At 44.9% G+C, this 26,173-nt stretch overlaps 2 protein-coding genes across 2 annotated transcripts; one reads left to right on the top strand and one right to left on the bottom strand.

The window, feature by feature from the left end:
* On the bottom strand, window positions 1-24,648 carry LOC119937947 (influenza virus NS1A binding protein). Its single transcript, XM_038757536.1, has 15 exons — window positions 24,440-24,648; window positions 12,605-12,844; window positions 11,481-11,610; window positions 11,087-11,256; window positions 10,862-10,937; window positions 10,173-10,346; window positions 8,895-9,020; window positions 7,357-7,464; window positions 5,040-5,169; window positions 4,548-4,772; window positions 3,668-3,789; window positions 3,403-3,529; window positions 3,186-3,317; window positions 2,885-3,058; window positions 1-1,565 (listed from the first exon to the last, which is right to left on the bottom strand). The coding sequence occupies exons 3-15, from the start codon at window positions 11,589-11,591 to the stop codon at window positions 1,312-1,314; spliced, it is 1,929 nt and encodes a 642-aa protein (XP_038613464.1). The 5' UTR covers window positions 11,592-11,610; window positions 12,605-12,844; window positions 24,440-24,648; the 3' UTR covers window positions 1-1,311.
* LOC119938687 (translation initiation factor IF-2-like) lies at window positions 20,812-25,065 on the top strand. Its single transcript, XM_038758600.1, has 2 exons — window positions 20,812-21,105; window positions 24,454-25,065. The coding sequence occupies exons 1-2, from the start codon at window positions 20,812-20,814 to the stop codon at window positions 25,063-25,065; spliced, it is 906 nt and encodes a 301-aa protein (XP_038614528.1).
* The last annotated feature ends 1,108 nt before the right edge of the window (window positions 25,066-26,173 follow it).

A 26,173-nucleotide genomic window follows, 5' to 3' on the forward strand; every position in this document is an offset into this window, starting at 1 on the left:
ACGGTGCAAGGGTTTCCCGCAAGGTACCTTTAATGTGTTTTGCATCAGCAGTAAGCATTAAGTGCTAGTTTTTGCACCATAAGTTAATGTGCAGCACTACACATTAGACACCGAGTCATCCCAACCAATATCTTTATCCATATGAATAGAGAAATTGAACTTAAAAAATAAAACAAAACATGATCACCTGGGAGTGTTTCAACGCACCCGACCCGAAACCACCTGGCTACATTTCATGATCCGGGGCTGACATTTTAGATAGTATAAACCCTTCACTGGAGCAGAGCAAACGGCAACTATTTGGAAGAACTGGAAACAACACTCTTCAGCACTTTGCATTTTTACTATTCTGTTAGAGTGACAATCTTAATTTCTTTACAGCAGGAATCCTCAACATGTAAAAAATACTTAAACATGCACGGAATGCACCCTCATCCACATGTTTAGAACCGGAATAGCTCCCATTACTTGAAATCACAGCTATGTTACTGTTCAGGAACTCCATTCGAAGAAACTGATATCAGTGTTGCACACCTAAGACAATATTCTAGCTGAGGCAAATACTTTAGATGTTTGCTTTCTGGAGGGGAGTGCCCTACCTCTGCTCACTCTTAGACGGGCTCACCTTCGATAGTTACAGTCTGCCACTTTTCCCTTCAACAGGTAAAGCACGCTGCTGAGTATATAAAAAGTTATAAAAAAGGCGATCATAAAAGATTAAATAGTGGTAGGCGTGTGAGCTTTCTTTTAATAAAAAAAATAGCCATTGTAATCTATTTAAATAAGGCTTCTCGTTAGTTTTTTTCCAGTTACTGAAAAGGAGCCTGAGAGGGTTGGGGGAGAAACCTAATTGCCTACCCTCTCCCCAAACCCTACCCCTCTTGCCCCACAAAACACATTCCAAAGGGAGGTCATTTTCTGTGCAAATTGGCAAAACAAATATCACGGTTGGGGTAGGGGTGGAGAGAAGAAGAAGGAAGAGCGGGATGGAGACGGGAATGGGGAAATTTTGAAACCATTTACCCAATCAGTTCTCTTAGTTTATTATTTTAGGACATCAACTTCCAAAAGGCAAAGGAACCCCCCAAAAAGTCTCGAAAATACACAAAACAGGCCTTCATCTGGGCATTCTTTTCAAATAAACACAAAAGAGTTATGTACAGCACATTTAATAGTATGCAATATGCAAAAGCTTTGTGTTGCTATTGGCAACATCTATACCCTCCCCCCACCCACCCTATTCACATGTGTACCTCTACTAAACACAATTACATCACTAAGCCTGTTAGTTTGAAAGGGACCACGGATTCTCTAAAATTGGAACATCTTAGCACAGGGACTCCATTCATTTGATTCGGGGTTGTAGACTTCCACCGAATTCAGGAATTCATTGCCGTCAAATCCTCCCACTGCGTAGATGGTGTTTCCCACGGCAGCAATCCCAGCATTGCTCCTTGGTGAAGTCATGTTTCCCATCATCTTCCACTCATTCCTCGCTGGGTCGTACATCTCCACACAACTGACGGCGTGAGAACCGTCAAAACCGCCTCCAACAAAGAGTTTTCCTAATGAGGGAAGACATCATTACGTGACAGTTCAACATAGCTCTGTACCGTACCCTCCCGAGTGCTTAAGACAGTGCTCTGCGCACCGTAAGTGCTCAATAAATACCCATGGTGACTGACCGAGCTCAGTTAGGCCCCCCCCCAAAAAAAGCTACACAGGTATGGGTTGGAATGAGACTGGCTAGAATAACCCAAAACTTAAATGTCTTCTAAGATGTATTGTTCTTCATTACAATAGCACCCAAATGAAAGTATTGATTATATGGTTGTAATGATATATGTTGTATTTTATATTTCTGTAAGCTATATACATATTATATATAATAATAATAATAATTATGGCCCACTGGGGACAGCAAAAGGCAAGGCACAGCTGTCCCTTGAAGGTATTCATAGGTTCAAAGAAACCTGTCAGAGGTTTCTTTCTGTTCACTTTGATCAGACCCCTAATTTAAATATCTTTCTCACAAAATAGGAGAAAAAGGGTTCTGAGGAAGTAAGATAATTTCAAGGCAAGATACGACCAGTTTAACAAAGTTTGGAATCCTTAAAAAAAAAAAAAAACAGCCTTCTTGTTTTTGTCACAAAGATCATCTGGGCAGCAGCAGAGTTTAGGCCATAAGGACAAACTTGCAAAGCTAAGGAACAGAATCTCCTGGGAAGCTGTAAACCTTTAAAAACTGGACAGCCACCTGTCCTGAACAGTGTAGGGACTGAGGCTTTAGGGAAGGTGATTCAAAGTTATTCACTCTTCCTTGAGGTTCCCTTCTAGATAGGGACATTTTGGAAAGTTGCCATATACTGTGGAAGACAGGAAGATAATACACCCTGGATATGTGGAAAATGGAAGGATGTAGCAAAATCGAGTTGAAGGAAGAAAAATCTCCCCATAAGATCTTGAATATTTTTATGGTGCAGAAATTTTAGAACTTATGGAGAAAACTAGCCTCTGTCTGGATCATGAGATTGGAATCAATGGGCTTGATGCTCTGCTCAAAGTAGGCGCTTAGTAAATGCCATTAGTTGATGGGTCAGTCAGCTATTTGTGTGGCTGGGAAACAGCCAGACTAAGTCAAACCTGAACCCAGAGCGAGAAGAGGAAACCGTTTCCTCCCAAACAAATGCTGATTTACAGTTCTGGCTTAAATCAAGCATTCATTTTGGGATATGAAAAACAAATGCTATTTTGGTGGCGGGCAGTCTTAATGGTGTCTTGGGTCTGCAGAGTTACGAGACGAGTTATCTCAGAGTACTAGCTGTGATCCTTTAAAGCTGCTATAATTTCATTTCAACCCTGGTGAAAGATTAAATGTGTTTACCATCATGAACAGCAACTCCGGCTCCACGCCTAGCCACATTCATCGGGGCAATCAAAGTCCAAGTGTTGTTTTCGGGATTGTAACGCTCTACGGTGTTCAGGCAGTTCCATGATTCTGCTCCTCCAATGATGTACAAATAGCCACTCAGCTCACATACTGCAGACTGGTGCCTACCTATAATTCAAAACACCGAATAACTGTTTGTGAGGGGAAAAAAACCACCACCCAAATTTTTGGAACTATTTTACCAACGGGTACGTAGACGCGCGATTGCTCAAAATGGGACACAGTGTCAACCTACGGATGTTAAGGGAGGCACAGCTGTTCCACGCCTTAGTGACAGGATCAAACACATCACAATTTTTCAATCCTTTCTGGCCGTACGGATCAGACCCTCCAACAATATACAGTTTTCCATTCAGAGCAGAGACTCCTAGGAATAAAATGAAAAGCGTCACACGCTTTTTATGATTTCCAACCGTCTGAAAAAGCAACTGATCTTGGACAACAACTAGTACCTGCGTTACAACGGTTGGTCCTCAATTCTGGAACCTGAATCCAGTCATCGATGACTGGGTCGTACATCTCCCCACAGCTAAGGTCATCCGAGTGGCCATTTGACCCACCAACTACATAGAGCTGGCCCTAGTTGGGGAAAAAGACATTGATCTGTGAATTTATGATTTTACTGTTTTCATTAACTATGGGGAAGAAGCCACTAAGAAGGTGAGGAGGGATAAAAAGAAGTTCGTTTCTTCAGTTTTATGTACAGCAGCGACTCACCATCAGTACAGCCATTTGAAATCGGGCTCTTGGAGTTCTCATAGGAGCCAGGAAGGACCAGCGGTCTGTGTGTGGATCATAGCATTCAACGGTGCGCAGACATTCTTCTCGGTTGTAGCCACCTGACAAGAGAACCACAAGGCTGTTGATATTCTGAAGGTTTTAAAAGCATCCCAAACGGCTTATTCGAACGCAGCCGTCCTCCTTGTGATCCTTTCAAAGCAATCCCTCCAATCTGACAGCGGGCTCTACCACAAGATACTTGTGGTATCTTGTACTGTATGTTGCCAATTTGTACTTCCCAAGCGCTTAGTACAGTGCTCTGCACATAGGAAGCGCTCAATAAATACGATTGATGATGATGATGATACCTGTTTTAGGAGGAGAAACTGAACTAGAAGCTCCCTGGAGTGTCTAAGTCCTATATTACCTCCTCACGATGGTTGCCATGCCACTGGCCACTACTCTGGAGAATGTAGGGTTAGCCGCAACCGGAGTTACTTTATTATAATCTTGGTTCTTGAAAGGCAGGGCAAAGAACAAGCTACATGATAGCTGATCGGGCCTTTGCCTGCCTTTGAAGAAAAGAGGTGTTTGCAGGGAGGAAGCACGAAGTGAGTGCTATAGAAATGTTTCCATTCTTGCCCTTGCTCGAAATGATACACCAGTACGCGCCCGAGCTTCCAAAAAGAAATTTACTGTGTGCATCCTATCACCCTGAGCATTGCATAGCCCAAACGGGCACTTCCTCCCTGTGCGAATACTTGTAAAAGCAGCGGCAAAATAACGTCCAAGAGGAAGAGCACAGCAGGCATCACCGAGATTCGAGTCCTTTTCATTTCTAGCTTTAGCCAACCCCAAAATGGCAGGAGGTTCTAACCTGCAGCGATCAGTTTGCCATTCAGTTCCGCAGTGCCCAGACCAGATCGAGCATAATGCATGGGAGACATGGGCTTTTCCGCTAAGTCATCTGGTTGCAACTCAAAACTCAAACTCTTAATCAGTCGTGGGGTACTCGTTGGAGAGCTCTGTGGGCTGTTTCGTCCGTGAAGAAAAATGACGCAGAACACGCCATCCAGCACGGCAAGACACAGGTAGGTGTTACCTACAAGTAGATAAATTTCGGGTTACAAACGATTTATACTATTAGTTTCTAGCTGCTCTGTGATCTGGGACCACAATTCACACTTCCACAGCTTATACGATCTGAAGCAGTTTTTTTTTTTTTTTTTTACAGATTGGCAGATTTGACTAGGATACCAAAAATCTGCCTCTACGTAAAGATTTGTTCTTCTCAAAGCAGAGGTTCAATTTCTACCATCCACCTTCAGTTTTTCTACTGCTCAAGGCAGTCAAGCCCCATCACACTTACTTGAGGTCTTTTCCGAGGCAACGATTTTCCACTCATGCTTAGGGCTTTGCACTGTGGCATTTGGAGAAGAGAGACATCCAGTGGAACTGCTACTTATCTGCTTGTGGCCATTCTCGCGGGGTGGCTTTTTCTGTAAAATCAAAACGGAGCTACAGAAACCTAGCCAAAAACCAAGCTCTAATCCACCTCTGTTCCTCGGAACTACTTCACAGAATTATGAAAACAACAAAACACTCGATTTTGATATGCTTCGCCTCGGTAGCTCATCATTCATAGCACACCTAAATTTAAAAAGAAATCCAGGCGATTTAAGGAACCAGATTTTACTCGGTGATGCTAGACCCACTACCTTAATAAAGACAGTGGAAAGACAACTGCTCCAAAGCAAACAAGACCTCAAGTTGAATCAGAGTCAAGAGCCCAATTCGGCGGGTTGTCAAGAGGATCGAAACATCATAAAAAAAGCACAAACTACACTCCATATACACAGATATGTCCAAAGTCCAAAACAAGAGCACACACCAGAGGTTTTTGTACTGTCTCACGGAAGTGCTGCAGATGTAGAACACATGGCTATAGCAAGGAATTTTTTTCTGAGGGACTGTAACCAGACTGTTTAATGTTTCCTTTTATCCTGGGAAAACTAACTGGGGCCAGAGACCCTGCCTAATTTTCACCTGTATATTCTCTCCCAACACTAAGTACAGTGTTCTGCATACAGTAAGCACTTAATAAGTACCGTTACTACACACGTTCCTAAATGCATGGAGCCGAATGAAGGAGAATTTTCAAGAATCCCTCCAAGCTTTTTGTAAGTGCTCTGTATGGGAAGGGTTCTTGAGTGGAAAAGGACAGTAATAATGGCAACAGTAGGAAGTAGTGATAATAATAATGATAGTGCTAATATTAACCCTTGGAATTTGCATAGCCCTCCCTTTTCCCCCACCTAAGTGCTTTCTCATACCACCTAGACACGCAGTGATTGTTTTACCCCTTTAGCAAAATGTAGCTACAGATCATCATCCAAGGAGGGGAGAGGGGTGACAGACTGAAGTTTAAAAAAGCCCAACAGAAGGAGCATAAGGGAAGAAAAGGGAATATCAAAAAAGAGGGACAGAGATGGCACACAAAAAAGGGCAAATAATTTATTTCAGCAAAGGCTGCTGAATACATATTCCACCCCTGACTCTGCAAACTGACTCCCCCTGCACTGTCTCGTCACCTCCTCACGGCAAGCAGCAGCCCTACCACCCACAGAAGGCCTGGGGTGAGCTAGGGCTAGCATTTAAGAACTTCTGCCCATCCCACAAGTCACACATTTAAATAACCTTACATTAGAGTACGTATATATTCTTAGTGCACTTCAAAAAATCACGGGGCAAGATGACTACTCTCCATTGCCAGTCACAGGACAAGTTTCTACTGGCAAATCTGAACAAAGCCATAGTTTATCTACAATGCAGACGACGACGGTATTATACCTAGATACCCAGATTTGAGGAATTTTCCATTTTACACAACCTAGGCCACTTTATTACCTAGGGTATATTCCTTGGAACGTTCTTTTTACATACTAATTATTTATTTGAGCAAACAGGTGGCTGCACATAGAAGGCAGGGAATAACAAGAAGGGATTAAGGGGGGAAAAAGACAGAGAATAACTACTAAACCAGAGCACAGTGGGCCAGGGCTAAACGGGCCTAGTTGAGTTTCTTCATATGCAAACCTGTCATTAGCTACTGACCTCAATTTCCAACAGACCGATACTACGCCACAACCATTCTTGGGAAACCTATGTCAAACTCGTTTTAAACGACGAGTTAAACCACTCTTGAATGCTAGCCCACATCACTGAATCGTTCCGCTAATATGGAAAATAGTGCCTGTCATTAAAAAATGAGCACTAAGACGATCTCACTCAAATAGCCTGTAACCAACGGCCTAACAGTTCAAACTCTACCTCTGCTCACTTTGGTGTCCTTCTCAGTGCTCAGTTAAGCATGCCTTTTTCCACACCAAAACCTTTCCACAGAAAGCGAGTTCAAGATTTCAACTTGGTGGCCCCAACTAATTGAGACACAACATCCTGCAAGTTCCCGAAATGTTTTTGCCATTCGGAACCCGAGACGCTAAGGGAGGCTACCAAAACTCCAGACTGCCAAGATGCTCTCTCTCTTCCCTAAAACACACGCTCACCTAGTTGTACCGTTAAAGTTCGTCCACTTCCCTAAAAGCGAAACCAAGTTTTAGGTGTGCTATAAAGTTCCCTAGTTAAATATTAACCTCAGGTTACCTCAGACTGAGTGCAATGTGTACCTGCACAAACTGAATGTGGTCATCATCACTGCCAAACACCTCAGCCTGGCCATCTAGCAGATTCCCATCAAGCAGCTTGTGATCAGCTGAGTAGTACAACGTTTGTACCTGCAAAACAGCAACAGAACACCCATGTGGCCACCGTCTCCAAAGCTACTCCACTATTAGGTAGATTACATAAACTCCACAAGGTAACCTCCAGTGTGCCTCTTGATAGCTCACGCTGGCAGATTCACATGTGAAAAGAAAAATACATGTCATGGAACTAGAGGGGGGAGGGAAAAAAAAAAAAGTCTTCCAGTATAGGATGAAGAGTCCTTGGCTTGGGTGGCTTGAGAGAAAATTTCACTTTCCAGGACTCCTGAACATTAGCGACAGTCCAAAAAACAAGTCACAGGTACATATTAATAGAGAGAATCTTGAAGCAAGTACATGTTCACAGTATTATTATTGTCTGAAAATAAGCACTCATCTGCCTATACAGAATTTTCCCTGATGTTTCGCCAAGAAAAGACCCAGAGATGAAAAAGAAAAATGTCAACTCCCCCCGCCCCCCCAAAAAAACAAAAATGCAAAGAATGCTATAAAAAAAAATACTTCCAATGAACAGATGCAAGACATTAAACAAGTGCATCCGAACCGCAGGCAGATATTAAAATCATAGATAAGCAAAACGGTCATTAGCTGTTGGGAATCGGTATTTGACATTAACGGTTTTGGGTTTGGTCTCAAAAGGCCCGCTAGACAAAGACCTTCAATATAATCTGGTGGCCAGAGGGGATCTATTAACTAAAGGAACTTAATGACGATGATCCACTAGGAGTTGCATAATGTCCACTCTCCCCAACAGGTCAAAAAAATTCTCACCAGCTCCTCTAACAAGTTCTGGGTTAAAAAGGTTGTCCAGGCTAAATTTAGCAGTGGTAATGCAAGACGAACACCATGTAAAAAGCACAGACATCTTTCAAGAAAAGAGAATCCTGCAAAGGAGTAAACACCATTAAATCATCATCGATCTCTGCCCACAGCAGATCTTTCTTAGGAGAACTGGGGCAGGACAGCTGCTTCTTTACGTGTCAATACACTTGAGGATTTCTTCTTGTTTCTTCAGTCTTGGGTATCCTAGTTTTAATAAACCTATGGGGAGATAAATCAATGGGGAGGAACAACCATTAGAAGCTTTTACCTACTTTTCATATTTAAAGTAAACACCTGCGAAGAAAATATTAAGAATCTACAGAAAATTTCAGTACCGCCTCCCCATTTCTAAAGCAAATTACATGCTCTTTTAAAGAAAGTTAACAGCACATAATGAGCAAAGAAAAAAAAGAAAAAAAAAAAAAAGAAAGCAGAAGACCAGACTGAACAGTTCATTCAGCTCACCTGGACACCCCCCCAGTTTCTCAGCTTAGGGGTACCTACAGCAAAATTTAAATTCTTTAGGGTCATGGTTACAAAATAAAAGTGAAAGGGACATCCTCACACCACAGCAACTTAATTGGTAAGAACTGTGAAATCCCATTTACTTAAAAACTAACCTCTTCCATCAGCTCTTCCAGACTGTCTCCATTCTCCCAGATGCTACGCTGCACCCAGTTGATTACCTTTGTGTATAATTTGCCATTATTGGGCAGGCTTACGTTGTCTTCGAGCATTACCTCCAACTGGAGTTTGGGAAGAACCAAACCAAAAACAAGAGTCATTAGTTATTATTGTGCTTACCGTTTTTTGGTAACAAAACGAGCTGTTCTAGCCTGAAAAATTAATAGTTAGGGGAAAGATTTCAGGTCTGCTGACAACCCAAACCAAAGAATCCATAAATTACAGGGGAGGCAGTGTGACCTTGGAAAAAGAACATGGGCCTGGGGGACGGAAGACCTGGGTTCTATCCCGGCTCTGCCACCAGCCTGCTGTGTCACTTTGGTCAAGTTCCTTAACCTCTCTGTGCCTCAGTTTCCTCGTCTGTAAAATGGGAACTAAATAACCATTCTCGCTCCTTAGCCTGTGAATCCCCTATGGAGGACGGGGACTATGGCCGAGCTGGTTATCTTGAATCTACCCTTGCACTTAGTACAGTGTTTTGGCATACAGTGAGCACTTACTAAATGCCAGTTATTACAATACTGTGGATATTATTATTTGTTAAGCACTTACTATGTGTCAAGCCCGAAGCACTGGGTTAGATACCAGTTAATCAGTTCTAACATTCCTTGTCCCACACGGTCTCACGGGCTAAGGGAGAACAGGCACTGAATCCCTGGTTTTAGGCAGAAGGAAGTGACCTGTCCAAGGTCACACAGCAGGCCACCGGTGGAGTGGGGATTAGAGCCCAGGTCCTCTGACTCCCAAACCCCTGTTCGTTCCATTTAGGCCATGATGCTCCTCAATCAATCAATCAATCGTATTTACTGAGCGCTTACTGTGTGCAGAGCACTGTACTAAGCGCTTAGCTCCTCAATGATATCCTTTCATTCTAAACTGTGAGTTTGTTTTGAACGGGGAACGTGACTGTTTATTGTTGTACTGTAATCTCCAAAGTGCTCAGTACGGTGCTCTGCACACGGCAAGCACTCAATGAATTCTAAGAAAAATCAGATCTGAAATATTGTTTTAGATTTTGAAGGTGAAAAGTATGGGGAAAAGCACGAAATACTAAACATCGGCCTATAACGCATTCCTGAAAAAACTGACCCTCTTCTTTTAGACCCTCACTAATGCAAGTCTCTGGAATGTGGGTGGGGAGAAGAGATAGAGTTCTGTATAAGAAAACCAAGCACAGTAAATTGCCCAACAGTGTTTTCAATTTTCCCGACTACCTTTAGTCGTGGAAGTTTGAGAAATTCCTCTTCTTCACAAATTTGTAACAGATGCTCCTGGATGTAAACATCGACCTTATTTAACAAACGTGAGTCTCCCATGCAACTTGCAAAGTTCCGGTAAGAGATGCAGCTTGAAACATCCATCCTAGATAATAAATAATCGCCGCAAACCTTTGAAAAGATAAAACGGAACACAAGAGGAGGAACTCAATAACCCTGCACCTGCCTTTATAAATATATTTTGCAACGCTTTGATCGCTTAAGGAAGATCCTGGAAAAAGTCTTGGGAAAAACATGCCTCAGACACAGAAAGCTTGGGATGAGATGAGATGTAGAAACCTGGGTGGTTCTTGGAAAGGAGCAGCACAGCTGTTCTGGAGCCACAGAGATAACTGATGCTAGTAGGTAGCTGTGCCCCCCGGCCCCTCTCCCCCGGCAAAAAACCTGAAGTTCCTTGTTGACTACTAGCAACGCCAAAGCCCCGAGGTCAACTGGCCAAAGGGGAAGCATTAGATTGCCTGGACCACAGTACAGTTGCCCGTAAAATTTCAATTTACTCAAGGCAAGTCAATTTTTCACACCTAAACACAGATGAATTTCAGGAACAACCGAAGACGAGTCAGGCTACATCGTATCCCGATCAAACCCACGGGGCTAACCGAGAACTTTTCGGTTCCATACTATACCTGCTTTACTCTGTCCATCTTCAGCTTCTTAGCTGCAGAATAAACATCTTTTACTAACTCTTTGTCAGCTTTCAACCTATTAAAATAGAGAATATCATTCTATAATTTGACTGACTAAAAGTGTCCACTGCAGGGGGTCTTAGGACACGCTCAGAAATTGCTTAGGGTTTCAGAATTTTCTCTCACCAGATTTTCTATGGTTTTGTTGGCCTGGAAAGTACTTACTGAGCAGTGTAGGCATAATTTAAGAGGACTTCGACTGCTTCGGGATTGAGATCGTCAAATTTAACGTGAGAGACTCCATGAGGATCGCTATCGCTATTGAAGATTTCGAATAGGTAAGGACTGCAGCAAGCCAGGACGGCTCTGTGAGCTAACATCTCATGTCCGCAGACCTTGGAGCAAAGAAAGTTAAATTTAGAAATGTTTTTTCCCCATCAATCATCATCTACATTGTTTCCTTTCAATAACTGTGTGTACTACAATTGTACTAAATCTCCAAAGTATAAGAAAAAAATATTTCATCTTCTTCTATCCTCACGCCTCACAGCACTAACATACACCACAAAACTCACAATACAATTTTCAGGCCGCAACGAACCGCTAAGATTTTAATTACCTGAAGTCGAACATCACAGAACTGTCCACTCTTACGCAGCGCATTTAGTTTGGCAACGGACGATTCAATGAAATTTTCATCTTCGAACATCAAATATCCATTGGGAATCATTTTTGCCCTGTATGTTTGGCTAACGGGCAAAAAGACAAGAGTTATTTTATCTTAAAAGAATAGTGATTTGGTACAAAGGGGAAACTTTCCCAACTCTGCAGCTAAGAAGGGGTAGTGTTTTGATCTACGTTAGACTTTCAGAAAAATATGAATACAGCGTCTGACCTCACAAGCTGTACACTCGCTGGGGGCAGGTCATGTTATCTACCAACTCTGTTATACTGCACTCTCCCAAGGGCTTTGTACAGTGCTCTGCACACCGTAAGCGCAGTACCACTGATGATGACATGCAAAAATCTACTCAAGCAACAACGTCATAGTGACATAGGAATGCTTTCCTCCCCACTCCCTCCTGTCAGAAGCACACCATGGCAGCCATTTAATGGCTTTCTTTCGGCTAAACCTCCAAAATGGTTTAACCTCGGCCCATTCCTTCCCATTCATGCATCTCTAAATGAGACACAGTCACTGCAATGGACAGGGCAGTCAGCTCTAATTGTTTCATGACGGAGCAACAGAGCTCGCCCTCCAATTTTTGGGAAATCATCCAAGTCTTCCTCCTCTTCCCTTACCTGGTTTGGAAGCAAAAGAGCCCAGGGGAGTCTACCTATACTGTTTCACACTGAAAAGGGCTAGCAAGATGGACTCCACTTTTGAATCCTAACAGCTGCACAAATGTATCTCCCCCTTCTAGACTGTGAGCCTGTTGTTGGGTAGGAACCGTCTCTATATGTTGCTGATTTGTACTTCCCAAGCGCTTAGTACAGTGCTCTGCACACAGTAAGTGCTCAACAAATACGACTGAATGAATGAATCTTTCACATTTCATCTCACCGAAGGCTCTCCAAACCTGTCTCACTCATCTAATGTTAAGTCAACGAAACACAGGAACCCTTCCCCAGTCACTGATGAATGGCTTGCATAAAATTACCTCCTAAATCGAAACAATAATTCAGGACAGTGTTTAGCAAAGTATTACGGGCTCCTTTTGCAGTCACTGTACAACCACTTACCTACTAATATTTCTGAGAATTTACTTCTGGGAAATGTCAAATAATTGAAGAGCACGGGAGTGTTTAAATGCAGCACATCAGTTTCGGTGTCTTCTTTTACAAAGATAGCTAACTGAATGGCAGGCAAGATGTGTCAAGCTGCAATGGTGACTCCAAAACTATCAGGCTTGAAAAGTGATGTAATCAAGTTCTTAAAAGCTATAGACATGAATTTCTTCTGTGATAATCATGCATCATAATCTGTAATGAAGAAAAATGCATTTAATTTAATTTTCCGTCAGCACCACTTAATCCAACTAAATCAAAATATGCTAGGCGTGGTAAAAAAAATCACATTCGCTACCCATCGTAATCTGGAAAACTCATAGCAGGTTCAAGACATTTGGGATTTAAGCCTTTCACAGAATAATAGTAATAATAATAATGATGGTATTTATTAAGTGCTTACTATGTGCAAAGCACTGTTCTAAGCGCTAGGGAGGTTACAAAGTGATCAGGTTGTCCCACGGGGTGCTCAGTCTTAATCCCCATTTTACAGATGAGGTGACTGAGGCACAGAGAAGTTAAGTGACTTGCCCAAAGTCACACAGCTGACAACTGGCAGAGCTGGGATTTGAACCCATGACCTCTGACTCCAAAGCCCGTGCTCTTTCCACTGAGCCACGCTGCTTCTGAACTGAAGCTCCAAAAGCTGTTTACAAAATTATTAAAACCGTCTTTGCCCCCCTCCCCACGGCCTAAGTACAGCACAATCACCCTTTGAATGCTCAAATATTCTGATATCCTTTTCAATTTCCCATTACGTTTTTAACCAAGGCTATGCATCCAGAAGTGAACTCCATTTCAGATCCAAAAGCAAAATCCCTCAGCTTTGCCTAATACTCGCTCTCCTCACTTTCCAACCAATTTTTCTGAAAATGGGGGAGAAAGATGGGGGCCAAGACAGACTCCTCCATTTTTAGAACCAGCTTATAAGTAAAGCTTGTAGTTGGGACTGAGTACTTCTGTTCCGCCAGAACGGGAATTCTTGCTCTGAGTTTTGGCCCGAAGGCAATGGTGGAATTAGGAAACACTCCTACAGTGTTTGGGTGCCTGGATATAGTGCAATGTCATGTCGGAAGTCATGGGCTGAATACAAGTTCTCCTCAATACAGGGTTCTGCAATAATCAATGGTATTTCAGTGCTTCCTGTAACAGTATTACACTAAGCGCTTGGAAAAGTACAATAGAGCTGGTAAACACGATCCCTGACAAATCTAGTAAGACAGACGGTAAAATAACAGGAAAGGGGACACAGCAAAGCATACAGATGAGCAAAGGGCCGTGGGGATAAAGTGAGTACCTAAAGTGTTCAGGGGGTATGCACTCAAGTGCGTAGGTGATGCAGAAGGAAGAGGAATGGGGTAGGGAGATGGGAGGTTGGTCACGGAAGGCTTTCCTGGAGGAGATGTGATTTTAGCGGGGCTTTGAAAAGCGGGAGAGTGGTGGGTGATCTGTCAGGTGAGAAGGGGGAGTTCCAAAAATAATGCAACTCCCCTTTTGTGGAATTGGGAATATCTGTACACAATCCTGCACATTACCTCTTTTAAAACAGAGCCCCTCACAAACTACTACTGACTACTAACGTGATGAATTCAGACTAAAGGAGACATTCATTTCTACCCCATGAGCTCGTATTATTCCATCTTTTCTAAAATGTAATTCATTAGCAGCCCATAAAATAATTCTCAATAAACTTGCCTTAAAAATCTACCCAGTATTTACAGTCTCCCTGAGATTGGAGTACTCATTTGAGCTTCAACTCTTTCATATGATCCTGTACCCTTTCGGACGGAGGTGCTACCTGCTACCAGGTACTGAAATGATCAAAAAAGCAGGCAGGATGTGGAAGAGAAAGCAAGGGGTCTGGGTAATCAGCACCTGATTAACCAAAATAAACTACACCCAATCGGTTAGGATTACCCTTAACTACTGTGGCCAAGTAGACTTAATTGCTCTCTCCACACCCAGAGGGTGCTCCGTACTGTAAATACTTTCTGGCTCAGAGTAATGGCAAAGATTGTCTTCGGCAATATAACACTGGCCGACTGCACCAGAATATTCACGTTAGAATCACACAATTTTGATTTTCTAGTCTGTAAGGGGTTTGTGAGGAAATGGCAAAAAAATATTAAGAGAAAACAGGAACCTTTCACTCTTTACATAAGCTCCAACTGTTAAGCATTTGGACATTTCTAACTTCAAATGACCTCTTTTGGAGTGGTACCAGTTTTAGAGCCATATTACATTCCTATAAGTAATCTTGACCAGTTTAGAGAAGCAACGTGGCATAGTGGTTAGACCATAGGCCTGGGAGTCAGAAGGTCACGGGTTCTAATCTTGACTCCGCCACATCTGCTGTGTGATCTTGGGCAAATCATTTCACTTATCTGTGCCTAAATTACCTCATCTGCAAAATGGGGACTGAGAGACCGTGAGCCCCATGTGTCCAACCCGATTTGCTTGTATCCACCCCAACGCTTAGTACAGTGCTCGGAACACAGTAAGCACTTAAATACCACAATTATTATTATTATTATTATACATGAATTTATTTTATCCACTGCTATGAAACACCTCCCCATCAGACTCTCCTGTTACTGTGTCCAACCCAAACTGCTTGTATCCATCCCAGTGCTCTTACGCTGCCTGGCACCATAGTAAGCGCTTAACAAATACCACAGCTATGACTTCTCCTCGGTTCATGAACTGCTTCATATTAGATTTATTGTTAAATTATACCTTCTTTTCTCAACACACTAACGCGTCATACTAAGTCAAATCAAACCTTTCTTCTAGGTACTATCATCAACCATCATCAATCGTATTTATTGAGCGCTTACTGTGTGCAGAGCACTGTACTAAGCGCTTGGGAAGTACAAGTTGGGACTACTTGTACAAGGTACTAGTTTGGACAAGAGTCATCTGCAACCCCTCTAATGCTCACTGCATGCTTTTGGAGACCTTATTTTCCAGCAAATACTGCATTTAAATCCACCTTAAATAAACTTTGAAATTACTAATAGCATTTCCTGAGCTCTAGCACTTCACCCCTAAGAAAACATGATTTCTTACTACAACCCAGTGTACGTTCTTCATTCCCCTAACGCCAACCTACTCGGGGGACCTCATCTACCTGGCCGCCGACCCCTTGCCCACATCCTCCCTCTGGCCGGGAATCCCCAACCCTCCATATTCAACAAACCACACTCTCCCTTCCATCAAAGCCTTAATTAAAATCACATCTCCTCCGAGATGCCTTCACTAAGCCCTCTTTTTCTTCTACTCCCTCTCCCTTCTGCATCACCTATACACTCGGGTCTGTACCCAATAAACACTTAACAGTCACCCCTCCCTCATTCCCACAGCACTTTTGTGCAGATCCATAATTTATTTCAATGTCTATCACCCTCTCTAGGCAGCGACCTCTGTGTGGGCAGGGAATGTCACCGCTTTTTGTTGTACTGCACTTTCCCAAGCGCTCGGTATAGTGTTCTGCACACAGTAAGCGCTCAATAAATACGGTTGAATGAATTGAAGTCTGTTGTACTCTTCCGAGCATTCAGTTGCTCGATACATACCACTGATTGATTGGTTACTCCCCATACAAATTTTTTGATGGTTAGCTGGGATCAAAAGATTGACAGCTGAGAGGACATTTTACAGCCAGGAAAATAAAGCTGAACGAATCCTCACAGCAACCAAAGTCAGTAACTACTATTGTTCCTTTGCATTCTCCAAATGCTTTTTAGAACCAATGACCTCAAGGCTCCTTACCAACATGCAATTCACCCTTTGATCTACTTCTTTCCACTTCAGAGTAGGGTAAATGAAGTGACTTTTTTTCTTCAAAAAATACAAAGTAAATGAGTGGCTGTGCTTAGGCCAGCATCAAGAAGAATCCGGCCTCTCTGCCCTTCCATTCCAACTACTGGATCCAAGATAGATTGACCTCAAACTTTTATTTTCACTATTTTAGCACAAAAATTATGATTTTTTCCCAAACCTCTAACCAGACATTTTAAAATTTATAATGATTTTCTTCTTTAAAAAAAAAAATCTCAACTACCCAGGGCAGTTCTTTCCCAAAGTCACTGATGTTTTACTCCACTAAAAGAGATGACTATCAGTTAGTTCCTGAGGTATTACAGTTTAGTTGCCAAATCTGATTTAAAATGCCCAAGTCAACTAAAGCACATCATGTGGCACCAAAAGGTGAAAACCTGCCTTGAATTCATTTGGACTTATTTCTTACCTACCAAAAGTCAGCCATAATCCCTGAAATATACCACAGCTTTCTTAAGAAAAAGAGCACAAGCTTATTAATTTTCAACACACAGTTGAAGAACCTTTGAAACCACACTCAACAACTACCGACAATGTTCTAAGCACTTCATAAGATTAGCAAAACAAATAAAACCTCATTCCACAACTGGGTCTCACTTGGCATGGGACAGATAGTTTAGCTTCGAATAGTTTTTTTTTATTTCAACATTTGCACAACACTAAAAATGAGATGCACCTCAGAGAAAGCTAAAGAAAGGAACCTGGGAATATAAAACACTTGCTAATAGGAACTCAGATAACGGTGAGGGCCGCTTCTGTTCCAAATCAACCATATATCTAGAGGACCCAATCGACAGTATCTGATAAACTATCTTGCCGTTGCTATTCAATTATTCAAAGGACTCCATCACTGTTGGCAAGGATCCACTTCTCCAAATTTTACAGGGAGAGAGGCTTCAGCGTATCGGCATTATTTCATTCTTTTGACTAAGGACTAGTAAGACCACTTGATACTATCATCCAAATTCCACTTCAGATAACTGTTTGAATCTTCGAAGAAAGTCAATTACCACTGGCTTCTTCCTGGAAAATCCTCCCCACCTCTTATCTGACAGGCCACGCTCCCCATCTTTTAAGCCCTACTAAAAACATAAATAAATAACACCTCCTTCAAGAAGTCTTCCCTGATTAATGTCTCCTCTCCCCATCCTATTCTCCTTTCCTTCTGTGTGCACTTAGTGGGTGTCCCATACTCAATCAGCGGTATTGAGTGCTTACTGTGTGCTAAGTGCTTGGGAGGGTACACTACAAGGGTTGGTACACACATTCTTTTCTCACTTACCCCATCCTCAGCCCCACAGTACTTATGTCCAAATTACTTATTCTGTTGCTCCCCTATCTATATTTTCCTGCCTGTCACCCCTTCCTAGATTGTAAACTCTTTGAGGGCAGGGATCATGTCCGCCTACTTATTACCCTCTCCCGAGGGGTCAATACGCTGTTCTGCATACAGGAAGCACTCAATAGCATTGGTTGATGAATTCTTGCCCATATCACTCCTATTACATCGGTTTCAATATTTTAGCAAATAATGAAGATAGAAAGACAAATAACTTGGGATTTTTTTGGCTGCAGAAGGGCTTTAATTTCCACGTTTTCAATCGCAAAGGTGGTGGTTTTGGTATCGGCTCACCCGTACTGCACTGTTTCAAAACATGATAAAAACGAGGATCTATAAACTAGTTTTGCCGCACCTGAATACTAGTTAATGGATTTCTTCTAACACGGTCGTTCATCTGAGCGGTACTTTTAGGGGTCGGCGGTGAATCGATCCAGCAAAATCCCCGACCCCTAAAAGAAATTGGGCGAACCACACCCTGTATCTCCTTTTCTCATCTCTTGAAAAAGTTGGGTCCTGTGCCCTGCAAACCCCAGTCTTAAATAGACACAAAATTCAATTTACCATGGGTATTGCCAAGGTATTTCTAAATCCCAAAATACTTAATAACTGTTCATACACTACCCGTTCTTGCCCTAAGAAAATAAGTAATCCAGGGCCTCGTGCAGGAATTTGCTACTGTCACCCTAGAGAAGCAGCATGGCGTAGTGGACAGAGCTCGGGCCTGGGACTCACGAGGTCTTGGGTTCTAATGCCGGCTCTGCCACTTTTCTGCCGTGTGACCTTGGGCAAGTCGCTTGACTTCTCTGGGCCTCCGTTCCCTCATCTGCAGAATGGGGATGGTACCTGCGAGCCCCACGTGGGACCGGGCCCGTGTCCAACCCGCTTTGCTTGGACTCAGCCCAGCGCTCAGAACAGTCCCAGGGGCTGACTGCGTTACTGTTACTGCATCATCATTTATGATACTAATCGTGTGAGTACATCATTCGCCACCATTATTAGTGCTCCAGCGTGGCTTAGTGGAAAGAGCCTGGGGGCTTGGGAGTCAGAGGTCATGAGTTCTAATCCCATCTCTTCCACTTGTCAGCTGTGTGACTTTGGGCAAGTCGCTCAGCTTCTCTGCGCCTCAGTGACCTCATCTGTAAAATGGGGATCAAGACCGTGCCCCATGTGGACAGTGCTTGGCACGTAGTAATGAATGAATGAAAGTCACTTCACCGGGCCTCAGTGACCTCATCTGTTTAATGGGGATGAAGCCTGGGAGCCCCACGTGGGAGAATGTGATCACCTTCAAAGCCCTACTGAGAGCTCACCTCATCCAGGAGGCCTTCCCAGACTGAGCCCCCTCCTTCCTCTCCCCTCCCCACAGCACCTGTATATGTTTGTACATATTTACTACTCTATTTATTTATTTATTTTATTTTTACATACTTACCTAGTAAGCGCTGACCAGATACCATCATTATTCTTATTATGGGGAAGGGCCAACAAAACAAGTGTCCAGGTGTCAATATCAACAAGCGCTTAGTACAGTGCTCTGCACACAGTAAGTGCTCAATAAATACAATTGAATGAATGCTCTGCACACAGTAAGCACTCAATAAATATGAATGAATGAGTGAACCTTGTATTCCCCCCAGCTCTTAGAACAGTGCTTCGCACCTAGTAAGCGCTGACCAGATACCATCATTATTCTTATCATAGAAGGGGGGGGGGGGGGGTGGCCAACGAAACAAAACAAGTGTCCAGGTGTCGATACCAACAAGCGCTTAGTCCAGTGCCCTGCACACAGTAAGCATTCAATAAATACGATTGAATGAAAGAATGAATGAATGAAGAGAATTCTGGCTCTATCTGCATCGTGAATAAAATACACAGGGTAGTAATATGTCTTGTTCTGTCGTCCGTCTCCCCCTTCCAGACTGTGAGCCCTTTGTCGGGTAGGGACGGACCGTCTCTAGATGTTGCCAACTTGGACTTCCCAAGCGCTTACTACAGTGCTCTGCACACAGTAAGCGCTCAATAAATCATCATCATCACTGTGCCTCAGTTACCTCATCTGTAAAATGGGGATTAAGACTGTGAGCCCCCTGTGGGACAACCTGATCACCATGTTACCTCCCCAGCGCTTAGAACAGTGCTTTGCACATAGTAAGCGCTTAATAAATGCCATTAGTATTATCATCATCATCATCATCAATCGTATTTATTAAGCGCTTACTGTGTGCAGAGCACTGCACTAAGCACTTGGGAAGGACAAGTTGGCAACATATAGAGACGGTCCCTACCCAACAGTGGGCTCACAGTCTAAAAGGGGGAGACAGAGAACAAGACCAAACGTACTAACAAAATAAAATAGAGTAGATATGTACAAGTAAAATAGAGTACTAAACATGTACAAACATATATACATATATACAGGTGCTGCGGGGAAGGGAAGGAGGTAAGATGGGGGGGATGGAGAGGGGGACGAGGGGGAGAGGAAGGAAGGGGCTCAGTCTGGGAAGGCCTCCTGGAGGAGCTCTCTTCCTCCAGGAGGCCTTCCCACACTGAGCCCCTTCCTTCCTCTTTCCATCCCCCTCATCTTACCTCCTTCCCTTCCCCACAGCACCTGTATATATGTATATATGTTTGTACGTATTTATTACTCTATTTATTTTACTTGTACCTATCTATTCTATTTATTTTATTTTGTTAGTATGTTTGGTTTTGTTCTCTGTCTCCCCCTTTTAGACTGTGAGCCCGCTGTTGGGTAGGGACCATCTCTATATGTTGCCAACTTGTCCTTCCCAAGCGCTTAGTACAGTGCTCTGCACACAGTAAGCGCTCAATAAATACGATTGATGATGATGATGACGAGGTGAGCTCTCAGTAGGGCCTTGAAGGGAGGAAGAGACCTGAATGAATGGTGATAAATATGTGGCCCTACACCCAAGCGCCGTGAGGAGAGAGGGAGGGATGGCGGCCACTAAGGGTTCCGTAAATGAGGCCGGCGCGGCCCGCCTGGCGCCGGTTCGGGCCGGTTCGGGCCGGCTCGGGGGGCGGCGCGGGCTCCCCCCAGTGGCCGGGAAGCGAAAGGCCCCGGCGTCGACGGCGCCGAGCCCGCCCCCCGCGGCCGGCGATTGGCCGACCGGGCTGTCCATCAGCGGCCCCGCCGGGCCCACTTCCGGCCGCCCGGGCCCCAGGCGGCGGCGGCCAACGTGGAGCGGGAACAAAGGAGCGGCGCGCGGCCTCAGCCCGAGGGGCGCCTCACACGGACACAAGTCGGCGTGGCTCGGTGGAAAGGGCCCGGGCTTTCGAGTCACAGATCATGGGTTCGAATCCCGCCTCCGCCGCATGTCTGCTGTGTGACCCTGGGCAAGTCACTTCACTTCAATGGGCCTCAGTTACCTCAACTGTAAAATGGGGATTAAGACTGGGAGCCCCCATGTGGGACACCCTGATCACCTTGTATCCCCCCCAGCGCTTAGCACATAGTGAGCGCTTAACAAATGCCATTATCATTATTACACACAGGCTGGGGGGCGGGGGCCTTCACGGCTCTGGGCCTCAGTTCCCCCATCTGTAAAACGGGCATGAAGCCCGGGAGCCCCACGTGGGGGACCCCCCCCCCCCTCGCTGCTTAATGAATACCAGCATTATTATCATTACGTCGGCGCTTAATAAATACCAGCATTATTATTACCCCGGCGGTTAGAACAGGTAATGGGGCGCTTAGCAAACACCAGCATTATTATTATGATTATTACCACGGCGCTTGGCACATGGCGCCTAATACCAGCATTATTACTACCGTTGTCCCAGCGCTTGGCACCTAGTCAGCGCTGAACAAATACCAGCATTATTATTAGGATTATTACCCCAGAGCTTAGAACAGGGCGCCTAACAAATACCAGCATTATTATTATCATCATTACCCCAGCGCTTAGAACAGGGCTTGGCACGTGGCGCCTAACAAATACCAGCATCATTATTATCATCATTATCCCAGCGCTTAGAACAGGGCTTGGCACAAGGCGCCTAACAAACACCAGCATTATTATCATCATTATCTCAGCGCTTAGAACAGCTTGCCAACTTATACTTCCCAAGCTCTTAGTATGGTTGTACATATTTATTTATGGTTGTACATATTTATTACTCTATTAATTTATTTTACTTGTACATTTCTATCCTACTTATTTTATTTTGTTGGTATGTTTGGTTCTGTTCTCTGTCTCCCCCTTTTAGACTGTGAGCCCACTGTTGGGTAGGGACTGTCTCTATGTGATGCCAATTTGTAGTTCCCAAGCGCTTAGTACAGTGCTCTGCACATAGTAAGCGCTCAATAAATACGATTGATTGATCGATTGATTGATTAGTACTGTGCTCTGCACACAGGAAGCGCTCAATAAATACGACTGAATGAATGAATGAACGAACACTACTGGCACATGGCGCCTAACCAATACCAGCACTATTATTACCATTATCCCTGTGCTTGGCACCCAGTCAGCGCTTAACAAATACCAGCATTATTATTATGATCAATATTGATTATAATTATGAGCCAAGCCCCCAGCGCTTAGCACAGGGCTCTTAACGAATGCCAGCATTATTATGATTATTACCCCAGCGCTTGGAACAGGGCTTGGCACAGGGCGCCTAAACCAATACCAGCGTTATTATTACCATTATCCCAGCGTTTTGCACCTAGTCAGCGCTTAACAAATACCAGCATTATTATTATGATTAACGTTGATTATGACAATTATGATTATGTGCCAAGTCCCCAGCGCTTAGCACGGGGCTTGGCACAAGGCTCTTAACGAATGCCAGCATTATTATTCTGATTATTACCCCAGCGCTTAGAACAGGGTTTGGCACAGGGCTCTTAACGAATGCCAGCATTATTATGATTACTACCCCAGCGCTTAGAACAGGGCTTGGCACGTGGCGCCTAACCAATACCAGCATTATTATTACCATTATCCCAGCGCTTGGCATCTAGTCAGCGCTTAACAAATATCAGCATTATTATGATTAATGTTGATTATGCCAGCATTATTATTATGATTATTACCCCCGCGCTTAGAGCAGGGCTTGGCACGTGGCGCCTAACCAATACCAGCGTTATTATTACCATTATCCCAGCGCTTGGCACCTAATCAGCGCTACCAAATACCAGCATTATTATTATGATTATTACCCCAGCGCTTAGAACAGGGCTTGGCACGGGGCGCCTAACCAATACCAGCATTATTACCACCATTATCCCAGCGCTTGGCTCCTAGTCAGCGCTTAACACCAGCATTATTATTACTGATTATGAGAATTATGATTATGTGCCAAGCCCCCAGCGCTCAGCACAGGGTTTGGCGCATGGCGCTTAACAAATACCAGCATTATTATGATGACTATTACCCCAGCGCTTAGAACAGGGCTTGGCACGTGGCGCCTAACCAATACCAGCATTATTATTACCATTATCCCAGCGCTCGGCACCTCGTCGGCGCTTAACAAATACCAGCATCATTATTATGATTAACATTGATTACGATAATTATGATTACGTGCCAAGCCCCCAGCACTTAGCACAGGGCGCTTAACGAATGCCAGCATTATTATTATGATTATTACCCCACCGCTTAGAACAGGGATTGGCACATGGCGCCTAACCAATACCAGCATTATTATTACCATTATCCCAGCGCTTGGCACCTAGTCAGCGCTTACCAAATACCAGTATTATTGTTACGATTAACATTGATCATAATTATGATTATGTGCCAAAGCCCAGCGCTTAGTAGAGGGTATGACACTTGGCGCTTAACGAACGCCAGCATGATTCTTACCCCAGCGCTTAGAACAGGGCTTGGCACGTGGCGCCCAACCAATACCAGCGTTATGATTACCATTATCCCAGCGCTTGGCACCTAGTCAGCGCTTAACAAACACCAGCATTATTATTACAATTAACATGAATCATAATTACGATTATGTGCCAAGCCCCCGGCGCTTAGCGGAGGGTTTGGCGCATGGCGCTTAACGAATGCCAGCATGGTTCTTACCCCAGCGCTTAGAACAGGGCTTGGCACGTGGCGCCTAATCAATCGATCGTATTTATTGAGCGCTTACTGTGTACGCAGCACTGTACTAATCAGTCAGTCATATTTATTGAGCGCTTACTATGTGCACAGAACTGTACTAAGCGCTTGGGAGGTACAAATTGGCAACATATAGAGACAGTCCCTACCCAACGTTGGGCTCACAGTCTGAAAGACTAAACCAACCAAGACTAACCAACTAAAATACTAACCAATACCAGCGTTATTACCACCATTATCCCAGCGCTTAACAAATACCAGCATTATTATGATGATTAATACTGATTATAATTATGATGGCGCTTAACGAATACCATTATTATACACACACACACACACACACACACACACACAGAGATTCCCCTCCCCCCCCACCCCGCCACAGAGAGAGGCGGTTGGCGGGCTCTGTCCCCGGCCGCGACGGGAAGGGCCGGGGGCGGCCTGTAAATACGATTGATTGATTGATCGATTGATCGATCGATCGGCGCCCTCCCGTAGGCCCCCCCCACGCCGGACGTCGCTGACCTGGTTCCTCTCAGAAGAGACGGAAAAATTCATCGCTGGAGCTTCGCTGGGGGAGGCGGGAGGGAAGCGGCCCCGCGGGACGGACGGACGGACGGACGAGGGACGGAAGGAGGCTGCAGACTAGCCGGTCCCCCGCGGGGGCGACGGCGACAACGGGGAGGGCGAAGGTCGTGAGGTTCGGTCCGGCCGGACGAGGATCCCGACCCGCAGCAGCGCCCCGACCACCCGCCCCGCTCCCCCGCCGCCCACACACTGACTCCTCCCGCCGGGAGACACGGAGAACGTCAGCGCGTGCGCGCCGCCCCGCCCCTCTGCGCGGGCCCCTCCGCCAATCAGCGCCCGGCGCGGACCCCTCCGCCAATCAGAGCCCGGACTGGGACCCCGCCCCTCCCCTGGAGCGCGGTCCCTTCCGCCAATCGGAGCCCGGACGGGGACCCCGCCCCTCCCCTGGAGCGCGGACCCCTCCGCCAATCGGAGCCCGGATGGGGACCCCGCCCTTTCCCCGAGCGCGGACCCTTCCGCCAATCGGAGCCCGGCTGGGGGCCCCGCCCCTCCCCCGAGCGCGGACCCCTCCGCCAATCAGAGCGCGGAATCCGCGCCTTCCCGCCTTTCCCGCCCTCGGCTAGGTCAGCGCAAGGTGAGCCGGGGGCTCGCGCCCAAAACGGCCCTCCCCGGGCCTCAGTTCCCACATCTGTGAAATGGGGATGAAGCCTGTGAGCCCCACGTGGGACAACCGCATCCCCCCCGCATTAGAATAATAATAATAATAATAATGGCATTTATTAAGCGCTTACTATGTGCAAAGCACTGTTCTAAGCGCTGGGGCGGTTACAAGGTGATCAGGGTCCCAAGGGGCTCACAGTCTTAATCCCCATTTTACAGATGAGGTAACTGAGGCCCAGAGAAGTTAAGTGACTTGCCCAAAGTCACACAGCTGACAAGTGGCGGAGGTGGGATTCGAACCCATGACCTCTGACTCCAAAACCCGGGCTCTTTCCACTGAGCCACGCTGAATGAAGCCTGTGAGCCCCACGTGGTACAACCGCATCCCCCCCGCATTAGAATAATAATAATAATAATAATGGCATTTATTAAGCGCTTACTATGTGCCAAGCGCTGTTCGAAGCGCTGGGGAGGTTACAAGGTGATCAGGTTGTCCCATAGGGGGCTCACAGTCTTTACCCCCATTTTACAGATGAGGTAACTGAGGCCCAGAGAAGTTAAGTGACTTGCCCAAAGTCACACAGCTGACAAGTGGCGGAGGCGGGATTCGAACCCATGACCTCTGACTCCAAAACCTGGGCTCTTTCCCCTGAGCCACGCTGAATGAAGCCTGTGAGCCCACGTGGTGCAACCGCATCCCCCCCGCATTAGAATAATAATAATAATAATGGCATTTATTAAGCGCTTACTATGTGCCAAGCGCAGTTCTAAGCGCTGGGGAGGTTACAAGGTGATCAGGTTGTCCCATAGGGGGCTCACAGTCTTTACCCCCATTTTACAGATGAGGCAGCTGAGGCCCAGAGAAGTTAAGTGACTTGCCCAAAGTCACCCAGCTGACAATTGCTGATGACTGAATGAATGAATGAATGAAAGAATGAATGAATTCAATCGTATTTATTGAGCGCCTACTGTGTGCAGAGCACTGTACTAAGCGCTTGGGAAGTCCAAGTTGGCAACATAACTCGTATCCCCCCCAGTGCTTAGAACAGCGCTTGGTAATAATAATAATAA

Source organism: Tachyglossus aculeatus, chromosome 16 (genome assembly GCF_015852505.1).
Source record: "Tachyglossus aculeatus isolate mTacAcu1 chromosome 16, mTacAcu1.pri, whole genome shotgun sequence".
Lineage (NCBI taxonomy): Eukaryota > Metazoa > Chordata > Mammalia > Monotremata > Tachyglossidae > Tachyglossus > Tachyglossus aculeatus.

What these genes read in the sequence shown, in the direction of transcription:
- LOC119938687 (XM_038758600.1), top strand. Translation starts at nt 20,812, where the DNA reads ATGAGGCCGGCGCGGCCCGCCTGGCGCCGGTTCGGGCCGGTTCGGGCC. An exon ending in ACACAAGTCGGCGTGGCTCG is followed by an intron (nt 21,106 to 24,453) that starts GTGGAAAGGGCC and finishes GGTTCCTCTCAG; the next exon opens with AAGAGACGGAAAAATTCATC.
- LOC119937947 (XM_038757536.1), bottom strand. Translation starts at nt 11,591, where the DNA reads ATGATTCCCAATGGATATTTGATGTTCGAAGATGAAAATTTCATTGAA. An exon ending in GACCAACCGTTGTAACGCAG is followed by an intron (nt 3,318 to 3,402) that starts GTACTAGTTGTT and finishes TTTTATTCCTAG; the next exon opens with GAGTCTCTGCTCTGAATGGA. An exon ending in CTGTGCCTCCCTTAACATCC is followed by an intron (nt 3,059 to 3,185) that starts GTAGGTTGACAC and finishes TTTGAATTATAG; the next exon opens with GTAGGCACCAGTCTGCAGTA.